We start from the raw sequence: 18213 nt of genomic DNA on the forward strand, positions 1-18213 counted from the left end.
AGACATTTTTAACACATGTTGTCTAAAATAATTAAATATTGAATATTTTGTAGGTTTTTAGAAACCATACAAAGTTTTTGCTCTAAAATCATTGCCAAATTAGATTGCCTGAATATCCCCCATTTAGCTACTCTGTTTGAAGCTGCTATTTCGAAGGTTGTATTTTCTTTCCAAGCCTTTTCCAAAAGTCCCTAGCTCTATCTCTTTGATGATAATGTTATGAGGCTGAGGGAGTTATATATATCCTGCCCTGTGACTGGACTGGCTATGCAAACTGGATTCCAGAGGCAAGCTCTCCACATAGCCAGAACAGCACCTGCTGTAAAAGCTAACTGCCACGCGGTTACCTCAAATCCTATGGGGCCAGGATCCTGTAAACTGGGCCAATTTTCAGCAGCTAAAAATGAAGGTCTGACTCATTTCCTCCACAGAACTTACTTCAACACAGGTTTTAAGATTGGCCTAGTTTCTTATTTTAGCTTGGTGTGTAAATAAGTATAAAATATACTAAAGATAAATGCTACTTTTTTTTTTTTTTTTTGCTTTAAACTATGCGTTGAAAATGACAGGAGTCTCTGCACAAGCTGGCTTGAAGATTTGCAACAGGTGAGTATTTGGGAGTTTATGAGAGTTTTAAATGGTCTTGGGAGTAAGAGAGCTTCTTTTACATAACCAGCAATTGTCCCAATGAAATATTAGTATTTTACCTAACAAGTAGAATGTAAACACTGGTAGAGCACTCTGTGCTTTAAGGTAAATAGTGTAAAAAAAAAAAAACCATGCACTTTTTGCAATATGTAAACTGAAATATTGAATAATTTGCATGTTTTTCTTTTACAGTAATTGTGATGTTGAATAGTAATTTGCACTCCTTTTTTTTCTCGAATGCAGGAATCAGTAAAAGTGTCTTAGAGTTTCAGTGAAGAGCTTGTTTTCTGATCCCAACACTTCAGAGCACTGGTCATCCAACTAGAAGTTTAACAACATATACATTGCAAAGAAAGATTTTTCTTTTTGCACATACTTTTCAGACCTATGCAGCTATGTCAGATGGCAAATTTCGAAGAGACACTTTGAAATATGAAACTAACTCAACAATTTATTTGAAAGAAAAAGAGTTTGAGTTTCAAACAACAACAACAGATGAGGAGGATAGTAACCCAGCACTGGTTGATGATGCTTTGGATGACTCCTCAAGTTCATATTGCACTGCCATTTGTTCACTCAGTGAGTATAGTGAGGCTCTGGAAGATGAAACAACGTGTGCTGATCAACCATGTGAGAATGCATCATCTGAGTCCACACAATCTCTATTTGTGTCAGGACAAACTGTGACAAACTCTTCACCTGAGATCACTAGGCTTCTGCGAGACCACAAAACAAAACAGAATGATGATGGTAAATCAACTTCAGAGGATAAATTAAGTAATGAACTGCAATATGACCAAAATGAATATTCTGAAAAAAATCCTGTTTGGATCGAATCAAAACAATTTTCAGCAAGCCCCAAAATCACTATTTTAAACATGAATCTAATAAATATAAATTCTGTAAATGCTGACCAAGACAGTACTCTCGCTAATACACCTTACCCCACACCAGGGGATTATTTCAAAAGAAAGAAGAGAGCTACTCAAACTGATACCAAACCTGTTGAGAATGTTGACGCCCTGGAGCACAAAATTAACCCAAATACAATTTTGACGAGAAGTAAAGCAAATAGGCACAACCAGGAAAAACATCTAGATCACAGCGATATTAAGCCAGAAGAACACTCCACGCCACTTCAACAAAGCTCCAAAAATGCTCAGTATAAACTCAGCACTGACTTTAAACTGGGCACTGACGATTCTATCATCAGTAAAATAAAATGGGAGGGGAAGGAGCAGGGTATAGGGGTTGGAAAAGAGCAGGCAAAGCTGTCAGTCAGTACTGGAAATTTAAAACCGCCTGCAAGCTGCACCTCAACACTCACAGCCAAAAAGCCGAAGTCAGGAATCCTGCCACATTGTTATTCTAAACGTCTCCTCACAACCGGGAACCAACACCAATCGCAGAGCCCTCCTGTTTCCCAGAGGTTGCAAAAGCAGAACGGACAAGGCGTCGGGCTGTCCACATCACTTACACCAACACCCTGCAGCAGCTCCAGGCAGCACTGCAGCTCTGCAGACAACACCCAAGAAAAATTCAGCATGGCTACTAAGGTAGCTGGGGCAACCATGGAAGTAAGAGGCCTCGCTGCACTGGAATATACAGAATCCTCGTGTGCTGAAACTAACTACCTGGATGTTTTCAACTCCTCTTGTTGGTCTTCAACTCAGCTGTCTTCTGATAAGGACTTTTATGATTGGTCCAAGGATCTTTTGTCCTTCAAGATGCCAAAATCTTTAACGAACAACAATAACATTTCAGCATGTTCAGATGCTAGTAGTTTTGAATGTATCGATGTGGCTTTAGAAGACCATGAAGACGTGGACAGAAATGCAAAGACAGTACCAAAGAGACAGATCCAGCTGAAAAGACGAGACAACACAGAGTCTCATGCTAGTGAAAAAGACATTATTCCATCTACACCTAATCGTCCTCGGGACATTCTCCAGCGTCAGCATAGTACTCCTGCTGCCCTTCATCAGGACTCGCATGGATCTGAAACTAAGTCTGGGCAAACTGCTCAAAAGCAAAAGCTCAAGAAATCAGTATCATTGGATGAATCATCAAGTAAAACTAAACTGGCTTCCTGCATTATTAAAAATGTCCTATCAAAGAGGATGCAACATGAACAGATCCTTCACAGTGAGGATGTTACTGAACAAACCTTCTGTCCTATTAAAGCAGATGGCACAGTCAATAATATTGATAACCTGTCATCTTGTGCTAAGGAAGAGTGCACTGAAAGTAATAATGTGAACTTGGCTACAGTTACTCTTTTAAATTCTCATATTGCATCTCAGAGTCCAACATTGAAGACTGACTTCCAGACAGTAAGGTCTGTCAAAGAACATATCAGTGTCAACTCCAAAATACTTCCTAAAATGATAACCAAACACAGTTTCAACCCTCTGCTTAGAGGCCTAGGAAGGACACATTTTCACGGAGGTGGTACTGAAATAGCTGCCTATTCTGAAACGGAAAAAGAGAAGCTGAGCCTCAGTAAGAAGGCAACCCGGGGCGTTGGACAGAAGCTATCCTGTGACTCAGCAAAGGGTAAAGCATGGAACTTGAGTACAGTCACAAGTGGAGCTGTTGGCAAACAAGCTGCAGTGGAAACAACACCTGAGGAATGTGAAAGTCTGCAGGCAGCCCAGAAACAACATTATGCCAAGGATCAGCCCATTGAGAAGCAAGAGAAACCAGGTGAGAGAGAAGAAAGTGCACAAAGTTCAACAGTGTCTACCTGGTTAACTTGTAGTCTGGATGAAAATGCAGTGGATAATGTCCTGTCCAAATCTGCTCAGTGCAATGTGGAAAAAGATCAGGAGAGTGACAAGGGAGAACTCAGGCCCCCTGGGCAGTCAGCAAATATGGGTATTCAGAGCCAAGGAAAATTTAGAGCAATAGCCCCTGTGCATGTGGTGAGGGATATGCGGAGCTTAGTGAAAAACAAATACAGTCTGTCATTCAGGGGGCCCTGTGAAGAAATACAAGGGCTAGATGATACAAGCACTAGTTTTGCAACAGCAGCACCCCATCCAGTTATCAGCAGACAAAAAGTGAAGGAAAAAAATCATGATAAAACTCTACATGCACCAAAGGCAACACTACCTCATGCACCGAACACTGTCATAGATTTGAAATCTCTTGATACCGCTTCCAGAGAATGTGTAACAAAGTCTGCCTCTGTCCTGAAATCAAATAACAAAATTTCCCATGCTAGATTTACAAAGGTCAGCCCAATTAGTGCAACCAAAACGAGCAGTGGATTGTCAAAATCTCCAGAGGTACAAGATAGCCTAACAGCTGCCAGCCAAACTAATGTCAAATTTAAAAATGCACACATGAAACAAACAACTTGCGCAAGCACGCCAACACAAGTTCATAAGGGGAGCTTAACTAAAACATCTAACAATGAGCAGAATGTAGATATCAAAAACACAGAATGTGAGAACCATAAAACCTTTGCTGTGCATCCAGTGCAGCCACTGACAACTGCACCACAGTATTGTCTAGCTACAGAAAGGTCTGACAAGCAGGGTAGTTTGGAGCTCTACAATCAAGTATGTTTTGCAGAGCAAGAGGCTCAACAGACGACTCCAGGTCTACCTGACAACTCACAAAGTTCAGCTGGGCCTTCCTCTGCCTGTGTCTTAACTGTTGCACCAGCACCAGTGTTCCCATCCTATTTCTACAAACCTAATTTACTAGCATATCACACAATCCCTCCAAACATGGGGACAGTTAGTTATGTTCAAGGCCCTGTCTTGCTGCAAACGCCACCTCACAACCAGCCTACTACAGCGAGTGCTCCTGTCCCCTTGATAAAATCGTTATCTGTGAAAGAAAGACCGCTATCTCAGCCATGCACAGCAGATGGCTACCCAGTAGCGCAAGAGTCATCTAAGCAGATGGAGAATGAAGATACTAGCCAGAAAATGCCTTCTCCAGATACCCAGTCATGCACAGCTTTCATCACAACCATGGCTGATGAGGGCAAATATGGGGGTGCTAGTTTGCTGTGTCCGGAAATGGGTGGAAGTCAGCATGTGTCAAATTCTCGACACATGCTGCTTGACCCTGAAACTGGCCAGTGTTTCTATGTAGACATGCCACAACTGCCACAACGGAAAATGCTCTTTGACCCAGAGACCTGCCAATATGTTGAGGTCGTAGTCCCACAGCAAACTTTGTCCGGTGCTGTAATGACAGCCCCCTGTGCCATACCTTTTCCCTCCCTTCACTTCCCAGCCATGTACACTCCACATTGCCTATCTTATGTCCAGACACACCATCGGGTGCTGCCTCCACCAGAACCTTGAGAGCTGACACAAAGACCTGAAGCAGTTGATCTATAGAGTCCTAGTTCTAGACACAGAATTAATGAAATTTGCATAATGTTTAATAATGTTGAATTAGCATATCTGATCACAAGTGATATATCTACCTCTGGAATTGCCCAATTAAAATATAAAGGCATAGTAAATACTAAATCAAAATTTTTGATGAAAACCCAATTTTTTTGCCTTAAAACCTAAATTAGTTTTGTAATATTCCTGCAAAAGGATTAATACCATGTCCTCATTTGCTGGAATTGTACACTAATGCACTTGTGAGAACATCTGGTCCTTCGAGTAAAATGAGAGTCACTCACCAATTTAACACTGAATTTTATAGATGCAGGAGCTTCCATCAAGAACTTTTCCAGTTATGTTTGAATTTATAACACGTCCAACATGGACATGTTGGGGTGTAATCAGTGGGGCTTAGATTAACTATTGTACATGACTGAATACACACACTGAAAGACACATTTGTTGTGAACCACTTGAATCACTTTTTAAAACCTGCACATTGTGCTAGAACTAAAATAATGCTAGAAATCCTTTATATTGTTTGTACACTTTATATTAGAAATGTTTCCTTGAAAATTTTGTATATGAAATTTATGTTTGGTTATTTTCTATGGAACCTTGCAGATGGGTATATTCCTTTTAAGAGGCCAATAGTCTTTCTAATGGCCACTCAGGAAAAAAAAAGGAAAAACCTGACCAGACTTTTGCTATCAATGCTTTGAGTGAGAAAATGTAGATATGTTGATAGTTCCATTACATCAATATAATCAATTAAAGCAATGACAAGAATATATCCACATGAAGGCACTTTGCATTAAGGAATGGACTAAATGGAATAAAATATACTTTATATTGTACTTTGTCAGTGATGTATGCCATTGTATTGGCACCTCAGCCATTTTACAGTTTTCCTGAATATTAAAACTCTGTATATACAATTTAAATAAAACAATCAAATAAGTAATAAATGCTTGCTAATTATTTGGTGTAGATATGTTTTTATTGTGTTATCTTGCATTGATTCCAGTGTGAGGAAAAGTCTTTCAATCTGCCTTATAAGCAATTTTCTATTCCTAATCATCAGTGTTCATAACATAGCAATAAATATATTAATTGCCAAAGAAAAAAAGTTTTCTAATATGAAAATCTGGCAGTGTATAAAAAGTATGATACAATGACACCAGAGAATAAGGATCTACACTTTGGTGCAGTTTGTGATCTCTGGAGTGCTCCTCACTGCACGTTCATCATTCTTATTGTTCATTTCCTCACACAAGCTTCTTTTCCGGCGACACAACTTGAAGCCCTGAAAAGTAGGGCAGATGGGCAGGTAGCGAAGACAACCGAGCCGCCTTACCGTTCCCATGCCCACTGGGAAATTATATGTGTCTGAACTGACACCACCAATTTCAGTAGAGCTCGCAGCTTTCCAGTTAGTGAGTCCACGCTCCTTTTTTGTGCCTGGATAAAAGTACAGATCATCAATAGGATAATGAGTCATGGTAGACAAAGTAAAAAAAAAAAAATGAACTTGAGTGAAGGTTTCTTTGGTAGCATGGAACTCGGGTAAAATTAATGATTAATTATTATCCATACTGAGTTATATTATGTTTCATTTCTAGTTTATGTAAAGACCAAAAGAATAGTTTTTAAAGTTAAGAAAAATCTTATTCCTGTGCTTATTTCGATATTAGGTTGTGTATTTCTGTATTCAGAAATGATCTGCACACTAGAGAGACACATGGTGTATTAGAAAATAAAAGACTTATCTATATAATTATCATGCTCCAACATTTTACACATATCTTTTATAAAGGGCAAGCATTTGCACCAGGGTATTTTATCTGGCAGACTTTTTTATTTTCAAACTATCACTGTATGGTACATGCATTTGGCTAGCTCAGCTTTAATTTGAAACTATAGCATATTCAGACAGACCATCCTACTTTCTCCTACTTCAGAGCTATAAGTAACAATTCACATGCTGCAAAGAAAAGAAATGGCATTTTGCATTGAAATGTAATAAAGCAAAACTATAAGTCTGCCAAAAATGTACAGTAAGGTATTACATTTATTTAATCATTGTTAATGACGGATCGATGTTGTGGATGTAACAGGCTATATACCTATTTCTGTCTAGAGTATATACACACACACACACACACACACACACACACACACACACACACACACACACACACATATATATATATATATATATATATATATATATATATATATATATATATATATATATATATATATATATACCTGGAATGGTGTTGTCGAGCAGAAATGCTAGGAATCCTCCGACAAACATCTCTGTGGTCAGGAGAACTGTAAGGATTTGATCCAACTCTGGGACACCTGAATAAATCACAGTTCATAACACTGTCGTCACTGAGTACAGCAAATCATGTTGATTTGTAATGGCTCTGTAACTGTAACTCCATGATCTTGGTGCAATACCTACCATTTATTATTCTGTAACTACTGTACATTAATCAGTAACTACATTGAAACTAACAAAAGTGTCTAGTTTAAAGTAGAACTGAGGCAAATCTTGGGAAATTTACAAGATTTAAACAGGATTTGAAGGTAGGAAACTATACAAAGACCTGTCTTGATGCTGCCTGGATGAGTGTCCAGGTAATTGGGAAGCATAAGGCCAGAGAACATGGAGAACCCTAGGACAAAAAGGTTTCTTGAAGAGTTCAGATCCACACTCTGAAGGTTTGACAAGCCCACAGCTGTGATCATACCTGTTCAAAAGCAAAATGAATACATGGTTGGGATAATCTACCTAAAACATGTAATTTACTAAACATTTTAAATAGCACTGAATATGTAAAAAAAGCTACTTCTATTACTATGGGCAACTATTCAAAAACCCATCGCCTGCCTTAGAAGTGAATGATGTTAATGACTGAAAAGCTGCAGCAACCTTCTGGAAAAGTACTGTAAAGTGGAATACAATCACTCATTACTAATGACTATAGTGTTGTTTTGTTCTTTTTATAAGATAATGAATGCAAGGGGAAAAAACTATTTAAATTTGATTTATTTTGTACAGTTATACAAGTGTAGTGTGTTAATGTAGGCTACATGGCATCAGCTAGTAGTTCTTCAGGAGATTTTTTAGACTCTTTAATATATCAATGCTGACCTAAAAACAATTACTTTATTATTACATATTGAGTAATTGTCCAGGACTCCTTGAAAGCGGACAAGGATATATTAATATATATCTTTATATATATGTTTTAATTTGTTTCTCCTTAGACCATGTAAGTTGCCTCTAAGCTACTGAACAATACTGTGACAAATTACCCAACAGTATTTGCTACTAACAGCCATTTTTTTTGTCAACAGAAAGAGAAATAACATAAATAATTCCAACAAGCCAACTAATTCAATTACAAATGTTTCGAGTCCCAAAGCTGTCTGGCCCCACACTGCCCCACTGTGGATACAATTTGCCACAGAACAAACCTCTGAAGTCTCTTACCAAACAAGGTGCAGAACAAGCCTCCAAGCACTGGATCTGGCAACGAGGCAAACAAGGCCGTGAACTTCCCAATGGTCCCTAATAGTAGCATTATAACTGCCCCATACTGAACCACTCTCCTACTGCCCACCTGTGCAGAAACACATGGCAAGTTTTTTATAAATATTCAGGATAATCAAAATAGTTCCACCTCTAATAACGTGTCAAATAATGGAAGTAATGCTTAGCAGTAGACAGTAGCAGTAGAGCATTGTATATGTAATTCTGTTTACAGTTTCCTTACCTTGGTAATGCCAAGCACACCAATATTAGGACTGGAGGAAGTGGACCCATTTCCTGTTCCTAATAAGCCTGCTATGATGCAGCACACACCCTCTATAAAGATTCCTCTAAAAGAAACAAGCAGGAAACTAATCCATTATCCATTTCATCACACAACAAACTTTATTTTATAAAAAAAAAAAAAGTGCATTATTTATATGTAGTGCTCTGCAGTATAGCTTTTCAACCTGTTGATGGCATGAACAGGAGGTGGCGGAGCTCCTGCAAGACGTGCACATGCATAGTAATCCCCAATAGACTCGACTATGCCGGCTAATGTGGCACTGAACATTCCCAAAACGCCAGCGACCGTCACTGTGGGTAAGCCCCACTGACCTGGGTGGCATAGCATCCAAAAGAGCATTAGCATCTGATATCAGGAGACTAAATTATATACAGCTTAATCATCACATATCAGCATGTCAATATGAATAAACTATGAATATCAGATTATTTTCATTTCATAGTTTCTGAGTCTTTCTATTTCAAAGGCAAGCCCCAAGACATTAGTACAGTTTGTCATTTCAGTTGGTGAAAGGCTTGTCATGGAGAGTTCTTAAAGGTACACTTTGTAATACTTATGATCTATAAACGTCTTTCTACATATCTAACCAATTCTTAGCCAATTGACATGCAGTAGTTATGGATACTATTCATTTCAGGCTTCTGTTAACATTTTTCTGGACCAAAAATTAGCTTCAAAGATTCTAAAGTCTGTCCATTTAAGATCAATCCACAAGACAATAGTACAGTTTGTCATTTTGGTTGGTGAAAGCCTTGTCAGTGGTTTCCTTACTTTTCTAATTCTCTTCCCAAAAATACAAACTGACATTTTAGATTTTGCTTATTGCTAACAAATAATGTGTGCCAAAGCTCTTTATTGCATTTTATTGTTCTAATATGTGAGAAGGTTCTCAGTGCCTGCTTTCTTCCCATTATTCTCAAAGTGATTTTATACTTACAGGGATAGGGCATGCGAAACCATGGTGCTTGGGACATGATCTCCCCCCTGGCATCAGTTCGAGCCTTGTAACCATACTTCTTTGGGTCACTGGGCAACATATCTGTCAACGTGAGGATATAACACACGAACCATACCAGCATGATAGCCATGATGATCTGCCAAAAAATGAAGCACGACAGAGATACTGATCATTTTTAATCAGTTGATGGACCAATAACTCACTACAATGTATCAGTAAACTTTGCCGTTGCAGCTATAACATGGAACATGATATGAGTGCCTTGAAATCAGTGCTGCGTTCCAGTGAGACAGGTTTATGGCCTCCTAGGTCAGCTTGATCGAGACCAGAGGAGCAGCCAACCGCAGTCATGAAGGTTACCATGCAATATGTCTATGTTTAACGGTAAATGTTGCCTCATACCGGAAACATCTTGAAGATCTGAAAACGGGAGGTGTGACAGCCTTTCTGTCTAGAATACAAGGGAAAGGGGACGGCCCAATTTCGGAGATACTGAGCAAAAAGTAGAATGAAAAAGATGCACCTGGAGAAACAGAACACAAACACACAAACACACACACACACACACACACGATAAGCAACTGATAAGCATCTATTAAATGATAACAGTAAGATGAGTGATCGTTAAAGCCATTAAGCATTAAACATGAAACTAAAAACAACAATAAAATGCTTGAGGGTAGATGTATCCAGGATTTGATTAAAATAACAACTCAAGCAATTCACATTTATTATTATCACCAATGCAAAACCAAAGTTTGCAAACAGACTAATGACTTTTCTTAAAAAAAAAAAAAAGTACTGGACATTTGAAAAGTGTCATTACAAAAGAGAGAGGCCCCAGTGGCTGCCTGCACGGTCTCCAGCAGTTTGGAACACGGACAGGCCGATCAGGGAGACGGTGGGGGTGACGGTCAGAGGCCCGATGGCATTGAGCAGGAGTCCAGGAATCCCCGCCAGCCCAATTATCACTTCCACTAGACTGGACACAATAATGGCCCCTTGAATCTGTAGACCAGAGTTATAAATGAGTTACAACTTGGATTGCATTGTTTAGGTCTAGTGCCTGACAAAAGTTTAGAAGTCGTTTATCATTTTTGAGACATGTGTATTTATAGGCAAAAGGCAAAAGCACAATAATTGGATGGTGAATGAGCAGAAGAAATTTCTGTGTACAGATTAATCTAAATTTGACATTTTGGCTCTAACAGAACAAATTGTGTAAAATTGTGTGCTGACTCAAACATGAAAGTGGAAGCCTAATGGTTTGGAGTTGTTTTGAACCATTAGAAGGTTGAAGACTTATTCTGGATGAAAGGAATACTGAACCAAAATGGCTACCTTCTATACCTAATTCCATACATCAACACCATGTACTTCCATCTGGATTGTAGCTAATTGGAAACAACTTTGGAGTACAAAACAGTTGTCTCAATAGCCGGACAACGAGCTTATTGTGTCACAGTGATGAAAAGATTGTTTTGATGGAAATCACAATGTTTTTTTAATAATTATAATATTAATCTTTTATAACAAAAATCTGCAAAATGTACAGTAAAGTATGAACAATGAACATTTGAAGGTCCTGCATAAAATATTATGTAAAATAATGATCTACATGTTTTTAGGTTATTACATATTACTAAGCAAACGGTAGGTTTCTGGTTCATTTCTTAATATCGGCCTTTAAGAACATAATAAATAATACCTCTCTAATCCGGGGCTGCCAGATATGTGAAGTATTTAGGGGTAGGGTTCCGTTTCCATAAATCTCCTCTGCAAAGTAATAGCATCATGCAGGTTAAAAAATTATAAGAATGTTAACAATGAATATACACAGCAATGGCTCTAAGCTATACATGGCAGTGGACAACTAATTGCATTATACCTTCAGGAGGACACTTCCACCTCTCTAGTCTTAGAATGGCCTGAGCAGGAATGAGGAATGCAAACGCACTGGCCTGAAACAGCGGCAACCTAGGCAAAGTGGACAACATATGGAGACATTTGTTCAGCTAAAAAAATATTATCTATAATAAGAGTGTCTTAGAGACTCACCTGACACCAAAAGTGGTTTGTATGAGCGTAGTAATGCCGACACAGGTAAAAATGGTCCCGACTAGCTGGCTAACAGTGTATTGGTCCCGGCCAACACACATGGCGTCAGCCAGGAGGAAAGGCACAGCGATGGTACCGCTGAAACATGTCAGGTAGTGCTGGAGTGAAACAGGGGGAGATAAGATATACAAGAACCTTCAGCACTTTGAATCCTTGGAATGCTAACGTTAAGTCGTTCTAAGATACTGAGTCATAAATCTTTGATTTTAAAAAGGTCAATCTCTTTACTGAAATTGTCTGGTCAATTAATTTATATTAACAAATTAGGAACTTTAACATTAAAACAACAACAAAAAAAGAAAAGAAAATCATGAGTTTCATGATTAAAATTAGATACAAGTTGATAGATATGTGTTTAAATGTTGCAAAAAGAACACAGCTGGATTTTATTCAATACACACCTATGCAGAATAAAGTCATCATAAATAAATAGCACGTATGAAAAACTTAGTAAATTCTGGTCTCCAGTTATGAGTATTAACTCTCTTCATCTTTGATTTTAATCCTGATTTTATTTTGCTTACTTGTCTGATACTTTTATCAAATGCTTACTTGTCTGATACTTTTATCAAAATGATAAGATTTTAACAGGTTTTAAAGTTTAAGGGTCTTGTTCAAGCAAGACTTTTAACAGTGACAACTGGACATTCCTAGCATCTAAAATGCCAATTTTCCAGTCAGTATCCTGACCACTGAATCACTACTCTCACTTTTTCCAAAAGTTAACAACTGCACATATATTAATGATGGTGATGGTTCATGTTGGTCATTGTAGATGTTAGTTCACTATTTAATCAAACATAAAATTGGGTCTTTGATTATGGTTTGTTTGTGTTAAATAAGGTCTTAAATATATTTAGATTTGAGATAATATTTTCATGTATCTTATATATATAAATTTTGAAATGACTATAACATGTTTATTACCAGTTGACAAAAAATGTCAGATAGAGCCTTATCAATTTCAAGGTCATCTATTCAAAGTAAGTCAAAATTCAAGACAGCAATGGAGAGCTTAGGAGATAATAGCACTACATGAAACCTATATACAGTGAGGAAAATAAGTATTTGAACACCCTGCTATTTTGCAAGTTCTCCCACTTAGAAATCATGGAGGGGTCTGAAAAACACCTAAGAAAGTCAATGGTAATATTTGGTACAGTAGCCTTTGTTTGCAACGAGTACCTCGTGACAAACGACATTACATAAACACTTTAAGATTTTAGCCCAAGTTTATTAAATAAGAAATACTGAACCAACATAGCCACTATTCCATACTTCAACACCCTGCAATTCTGCTAACTGGAACCAACTTCAGCATACAAGACAATAACCTGGAAATTTATATAATTACTACCTGACAAATGACATTACAAAAACACTTCAAAATGTTATCCCAAGTTAATTTATTTTGTAACCATCATAAAGATCCTCAGTCTGCTGATCAATTATTATGTAAAGTTGACAGATAACATTGTTGATATAGTACTGTATTATCAGACCTTCCTCGATAAAATATGTTATAACGCCATGGCAACTGACATTGTGTCAAGCACCGGATCCATACTTTACACACACTACACACTAATTTATGGTTATTGACATATATATACTCTGTCAAAACATTATATGTTTTATTACAACTACACCATATGGACAAAAGCATTGCGTCACCTGACCTGAGCCAATCTGTTGCAACACGTTGGAGGCAGACAATTGTATGTCTTTTGCTTTGAATGCAGAATTCAATGTTCCTTTCACTTCAACCAGGAGACTTAAACCAGTTCCAGCATGACAATGCCCCTATGCACAATGCCAGCTCCATGAAGATACGGGTTATATGGGTTTAAATGGAAGATTGACTTGCATTAGAGCTCTGACCTCAAACATATTAAACATGTTTCAAATGAAGTGGTTTGCTGATGGCACTCAAGGCCTCCTCACCTCACCTTAGATCAGTACCTGACTTTACTAACACCATTGTGGCTGAATGAGCACAAATCTCCACAAGCACACTCCAAATCTAGTGCACAATCTTCCAGAAAAGTGGAAGTTATTATAACAGGGATGACGTAATGTTGAATAGGATGTTCAAGAAATGCATAGAATCAACCAAGTAACTGCATTGGAATTGTGTTTAATTTGTAGATAAACTACACTTAACAACAATACGTGACCATTACCTGACTCTGATATAGCGGCTATACCAGTGGACATTTGACATGCCATTATAACCTTAATTAGCATAGAAAATGTCACTGATTCATCCTTTTTGACAGCTAGAACCTGTTGTTTAAGATCATTAAGATCAGTTGCCGTTGGCAAAATTTGTGTCCTTAAATATCGTGCAAACGGTGTATACACTTTCGGTACCTGTAATCCAAGGAAAATACACAAATACCAGGGTGGTACATCCTCGATTCTGTAGATCATGTCAAAGCCTGGTGTCTGAGTATTGATTCCGGACAGATGCTCAATGCCAGTGACTGGTTCAGCAGCCAACTCCTGCACATAGTCATTTTCAATGGGCAGCTGAAAAAGATGACAAGGTCAATCATGCACACAAAGCTTTTCATCAGTCAGACTTCACGCAATGATTGACAGTGTTAAGTTAGACTGTAACACTGAGAAATGTCACGTTCCAGTTTCGTGTCATGTTTATCTGGGATTTCTATGATTACAGCAACAATCTGATTTACAGAGAGACAAGCTGAATTGCAAGATGAAAAACAAGGCAGATTTATTAACTTTTTGTTTGTGGCAATTTGTGCCTATTAATTATTACTTGCAAATAAATTGATTAGTGAATTATAAATTAAATTAAATAGAAAAATACTTGTAAACACTGCTTAATTAACTGGCTTTCCCTTTAAAATAATAATTTGATTTGTTGGAAAGCTAAATGCATTAATTTGACGTATTCTGGCCTCATATTGGAAAAACAAACACACATTTTGAACTGATATTTTCACCCACTAATTTCTGAATATTTAAGGTTCTTGGGATTTGATCAAATGAAGATGACAAATAATATAATTTATTAATGATTGATATGAAAATAGTTTCAGCATTCTACTTGTTTTAAATGAAATGCTATGCAATAGATATAAAATCTAAAATTCACAAGAACAAAGAAACATTGTTGTACATGTGCTTTTTATTCTCATAAACAGTCCGAATGAAAACAAAAAACGATTTCAAAAGAACCAGCACATATAAGTGTACGTTTGTTCTATATCTATTTAATCTTTACCACAAAGCCTTCCAGTTAAACAGTAAATGTTTGGATCATTACATTGCCCAGCTTTACTGATTTTCTTCACAGAACAGCTACATCTGAAGAGACAACAGCAAGTCATCCGGCTTTTACCTCAGGCTCAACTGCTGAATTGGAATGCTTCCTCTGCCTGTGGAGGTTGGATGTTAGCGTGGGCTCTGCAGGGCCCATGTTACTGAGTCCTTTTTTTTTTTTAACACACCGTCCAACACTGAGCCGGCTTTATAAAGGAGAGAGGAGCAGGGACAGATTAAGCAGGTTAATGATCTGCCTTGGGCTGGACTTTACTCAGCCCGGCTCATCAGTGAGCATTCGAGAGCCACTTTCTGAGAAAGCTGAATGTGTGAAACAATGGAAGATGCTTCACACGCAAACAAACGAGTAAACAAAGGAAATACAAGGAAAAGAGATTTTAAAAACATGCGAGATTAAACTTCACATGGTTATGTGTGTATAATGATTGGCTTTGGGAAGAGTTTTCCCAAAGCTCTTTTTATAAGTACAATGAGCTCCACCCTTTAACTAAAGAATGATCTAACAACTAATACTACAACAGAAAAAAAGAGTAGAAATCAATCCAACAATAAAAACCTGAGAACAGTGAGAAAAATAATGCATGGGCTTTTCATTTAGATTTTATTTAATTCTAATAATTCCTAATCAGCTCAGGTCACCTATGTAAAATATACCTAAAACTATTGGTACCCCAGAAGAAATTCCAAAATGAATGAATACACTACTAGATTTTATACACTGACAAATAATTTCCTTAAATATCCAAAGACCATTTTGAGAATTTATTTGGAATTAAATAAAAATGTTTTTCCTTTGAAACCACTTTTACATTTTTTTTTTGTGTTCTTTTTCAATATTAGCAATTCTTAAATATAAAATGTGCACTAAGTGTTGACAGGTTGTTGTCCAACTTGCTCACATTTCTCAGGAATTATCCAAATGCTTTCAATTTCCTGTTCCTTGGGGCAAAATATGACGTGAAGCCTACGTCAAAAGAATTTTTGTAATCCATAAAAAGGCTTTCAACCTGAACAAGTTTCATTTTGGATTAAAAAATTTTTGTATTACAATCAAGATCATAATAAATATTCAAAAATCTGGTATAGTTATACAGGGCACATGAGCAAACTGTTAGCCTTCGGTCAATGTAATGAAGGCAATGTACTTATAGAATTGCAGTTTAAATATTTATTGGTGTTGGCAAATTTTAAAATAAACTATATAATACATACCTATACATACATCAATAACGAAGTTTAAAAGTGGTCCAACAAAAAAAGAGAATCTTATAAGCTAACTTTACAAAATGCAGGATTTCCTGAGCATGATTAGCAAAAACAGAAAAGGGATGCTGCATGAAACAATCCTACATTCCTTTGCTAAATATGTTGGCTGATTATAGGTTTGTTTTAAGACTGATTATAACTGAGAAAATAACAAATATCCCCCAAATACTAGTATATTTTAGCCTGAAATTTTGTTGACTTTTTCCAGGAGTTTCTGACATGATTGTAGATTAATCACAGAGCAATATAATGATTACAAATTGATATGCTAATTAACAGAGAATCGATGGTGGGGAAATGAATCCACTGTTTAGTGATGGTCATGTCATCTGAAGTAAAGGTCACATTGACATAAAAAGTCATGTCAGACATTCCAGAAAGGCTCGGCTAATAGAAGCAAAAGAGATCATTTATGGTTCACACAATATTTTGATTCAAGCTCAAAATAGCAAAATAGTTTATTTCCATAAAGTCTACAAGTTGAGTTTATGAACCCACTGGAAGATGCATTAGCATCCCATCTAGAGCGAATCCTTTAATGTTCCTGGGATAGATGTGGTTACTAAAAGTGCATTTTGCAGTAAAGCTGCTGCAAATCTGCTTCACTCTTTCACCCCTACAGGACCTGCAGACTTCCAGGACACTGAAGCGGGCAGATAGGATTGTGGATGACCCTGGATACAGACTTTTTGGGTCACTCGCCTCTTCCACGAGGCTACAGTCCATCAGAACTCACCATCATCTCTGATCTGCCTTTACAAACGCTAACTAACATAAACCTCACACTGTCATCTCATACGCAATACATTAACACAACCTACATGATCTACTACACTGCAACCCTGCACCTTGAACCTATTTGGAAACCTTAATTATTTGCACTGCCTCACTTTACAGGCCCATCAGAATTTTTATTAGTTGTCTTTATCTCTATTAGTTTAGGTTTTTTATATATATTTTTAGTTTTTTATGTTTGTACAGCAGCGCCACATAAATTCTTTGTACATGCAACCCGTGATACTTTGCAATAAAGACGAGTCAGATTCAGAAATTTCTGCCTTTGCTATACAACCACCAGAGGGCAACACACACTAACATTTTCCTCAAGATCCCTCCCTGGTGTAAGAGAACCACAATCGTGTATGACTAAGGGTAATTAAATTCAAAGGGAATTCAAACTATTTAGTAGACTGGATAAAACATGATTGCAATGCGAAAGAAATATGCTAAAGCCGGTTAAGTAAACTAGAATAACTCACAAGGAGGGATTGAGATGACACCGCTCTTACAAAACATTAGGCCGAAAGATTCAATAGAAGGCCCTAGTTTGGGTGTGTGTATACATGCCGTGCATTCATGTCTACATTGCTAATGCTGCTCCCCGACTGAGGATTTTAATCCGGAAAAAGTCTTTCAGTGGGATGAAAAGAGGTGCACAACCAGACACCGAGCATTCTGTCTGGGATAGGGATTGCAAAGAAGTCTTGGCATATCTCTGTCTCATAAGATACCGTATATAAATAAAGCTTACAGTTGGCAAGGAGGAAAAAAATAACTTTATAATTCCTCAATGGGTGAGGTCTTAAAATTAAAAAGTGAAAAAGGAGGCCAGATAAAAGGCAGTTGGAAGAGGTGCAACCAGAAATCATTAATACACAGAATTACAGACACACAGGAAACATTAGTCATTCTTTATATT

The 18213-nt window shown here is 37.4% G+C and overlaps 2 protein-coding genes across 4 annotated transcripts; one reads left to right on the forward strand and one right to left on the reverse strand.

Moving 5' to 3' along the window:
• Nucleotides 1-293: 293 nt before the first annotated feature.
• prob1 (proline-rich basic protein 1) lies at nt 294-5801 on the forward strand. 2 transcript variants are annotated; one of them, XM_046867706.1, is made up of 3 exons: nt 294-409; nt 570-606; nt 892-5801. In XM_046867706.1, exon 3 carries the CDS (start codon nt 1044-1046, stop codon nt 4971-4973), a length of 3930 nt encoding a protein of 1309 aa, XP_046723662.1. In that variant the 5' UTR covers nt 294-409; nt 570-606; nt 892-1043; the 3' UTR covers nt 4974-5801. The 2 variants fall into 2 exon arrangements, with proteins under 2 accessions (XP_046723662.1, XP_046723661.1); XM_046867705.1 differs by having other exon boundaries at nt 294-606.
• An 11-nt stretch (nt 5802-5812) lies between these two features.
• slc23a1 (solute carrier family 23 member 1) lies at nt 5813-18158 on the reverse strand. Of its 2 annotated transcripts, none has more exons than XM_046867709.1 (14): nt 15307-18158; nt 14310-14441; nt 11877-12034; nt 11707-11795; nt 11527-11594; nt 10645-10826; nt 10221-10341; nt 9798-9954; nt 9024-9171; nt 8798-8903; nt 8515-8644; nt 7625-7768; nt 7278-7373; nt 5813-6467 (listed from the first exon to the last, which is right to left on the reverse strand). In XM_046867709.1, exons 1-14 carry the CDS (start codon nt 15382-15384, stop codon nt 6202-6204), a joined length of 1875 nt encoding a protein of 624 aa, XP_046723665.1. In that variant the 5' UTR covers nt 15385-18158; the 3' UTR covers nt 5813-6201. The 2 variants fall into 2 exon arrangements, with proteins under 2 accessions (XP_046723665.1, XP_046723664.1); XM_046867708.1 differs by having other exon boundaries at nt 14310-14468.
• Between the last annotated feature and the right edge of the window lie 55 nt (nt 18159-18213).

The sequence above is a fragment of the Silurus meridionalis genome, chromosome 15 (assembly GCF_014805685.1).
Source record: "Silurus meridionalis isolate SWU-2019-XX chromosome 15, ASM1480568v1, whole genome shotgun sequence".
Classification (NCBI taxonomy): Eukaryota; Metazoa; Chordata; class Actinopteri; order Siluriformes; family Siluridae; genus Silurus; species Silurus meridionalis.

Coding starts and splice junctions, on each gene's coding strand:
- prob1 (XM_046867705.1), top strand. CDS start 1,044: ATGTCAGATGGCAAATTTCGAAGAGACACTTTGAAATATGAAACTAAC.
- slc23a1 (XM_046867708.1), bottom strand. CDS start 15,384: ATGGGCCCTGCAGAGCCCACGCTAACATCCAACCTCCACAGGCAGAGG. Junction 14,469..15,306: donor ATTCAGCAGTTGAGCCTGAG/GTAAAAGCCGGA, acceptor CATCTTTTTCAG/CTGCCCATTGAAAATGACTA. Junction 9,955..10,220: donor AGATCTTCAAGATGTTTCCG/GTATGAGGCAAC, acceptor ATTTTTTGGCAG/ATCATCATGGCTATCATGCT.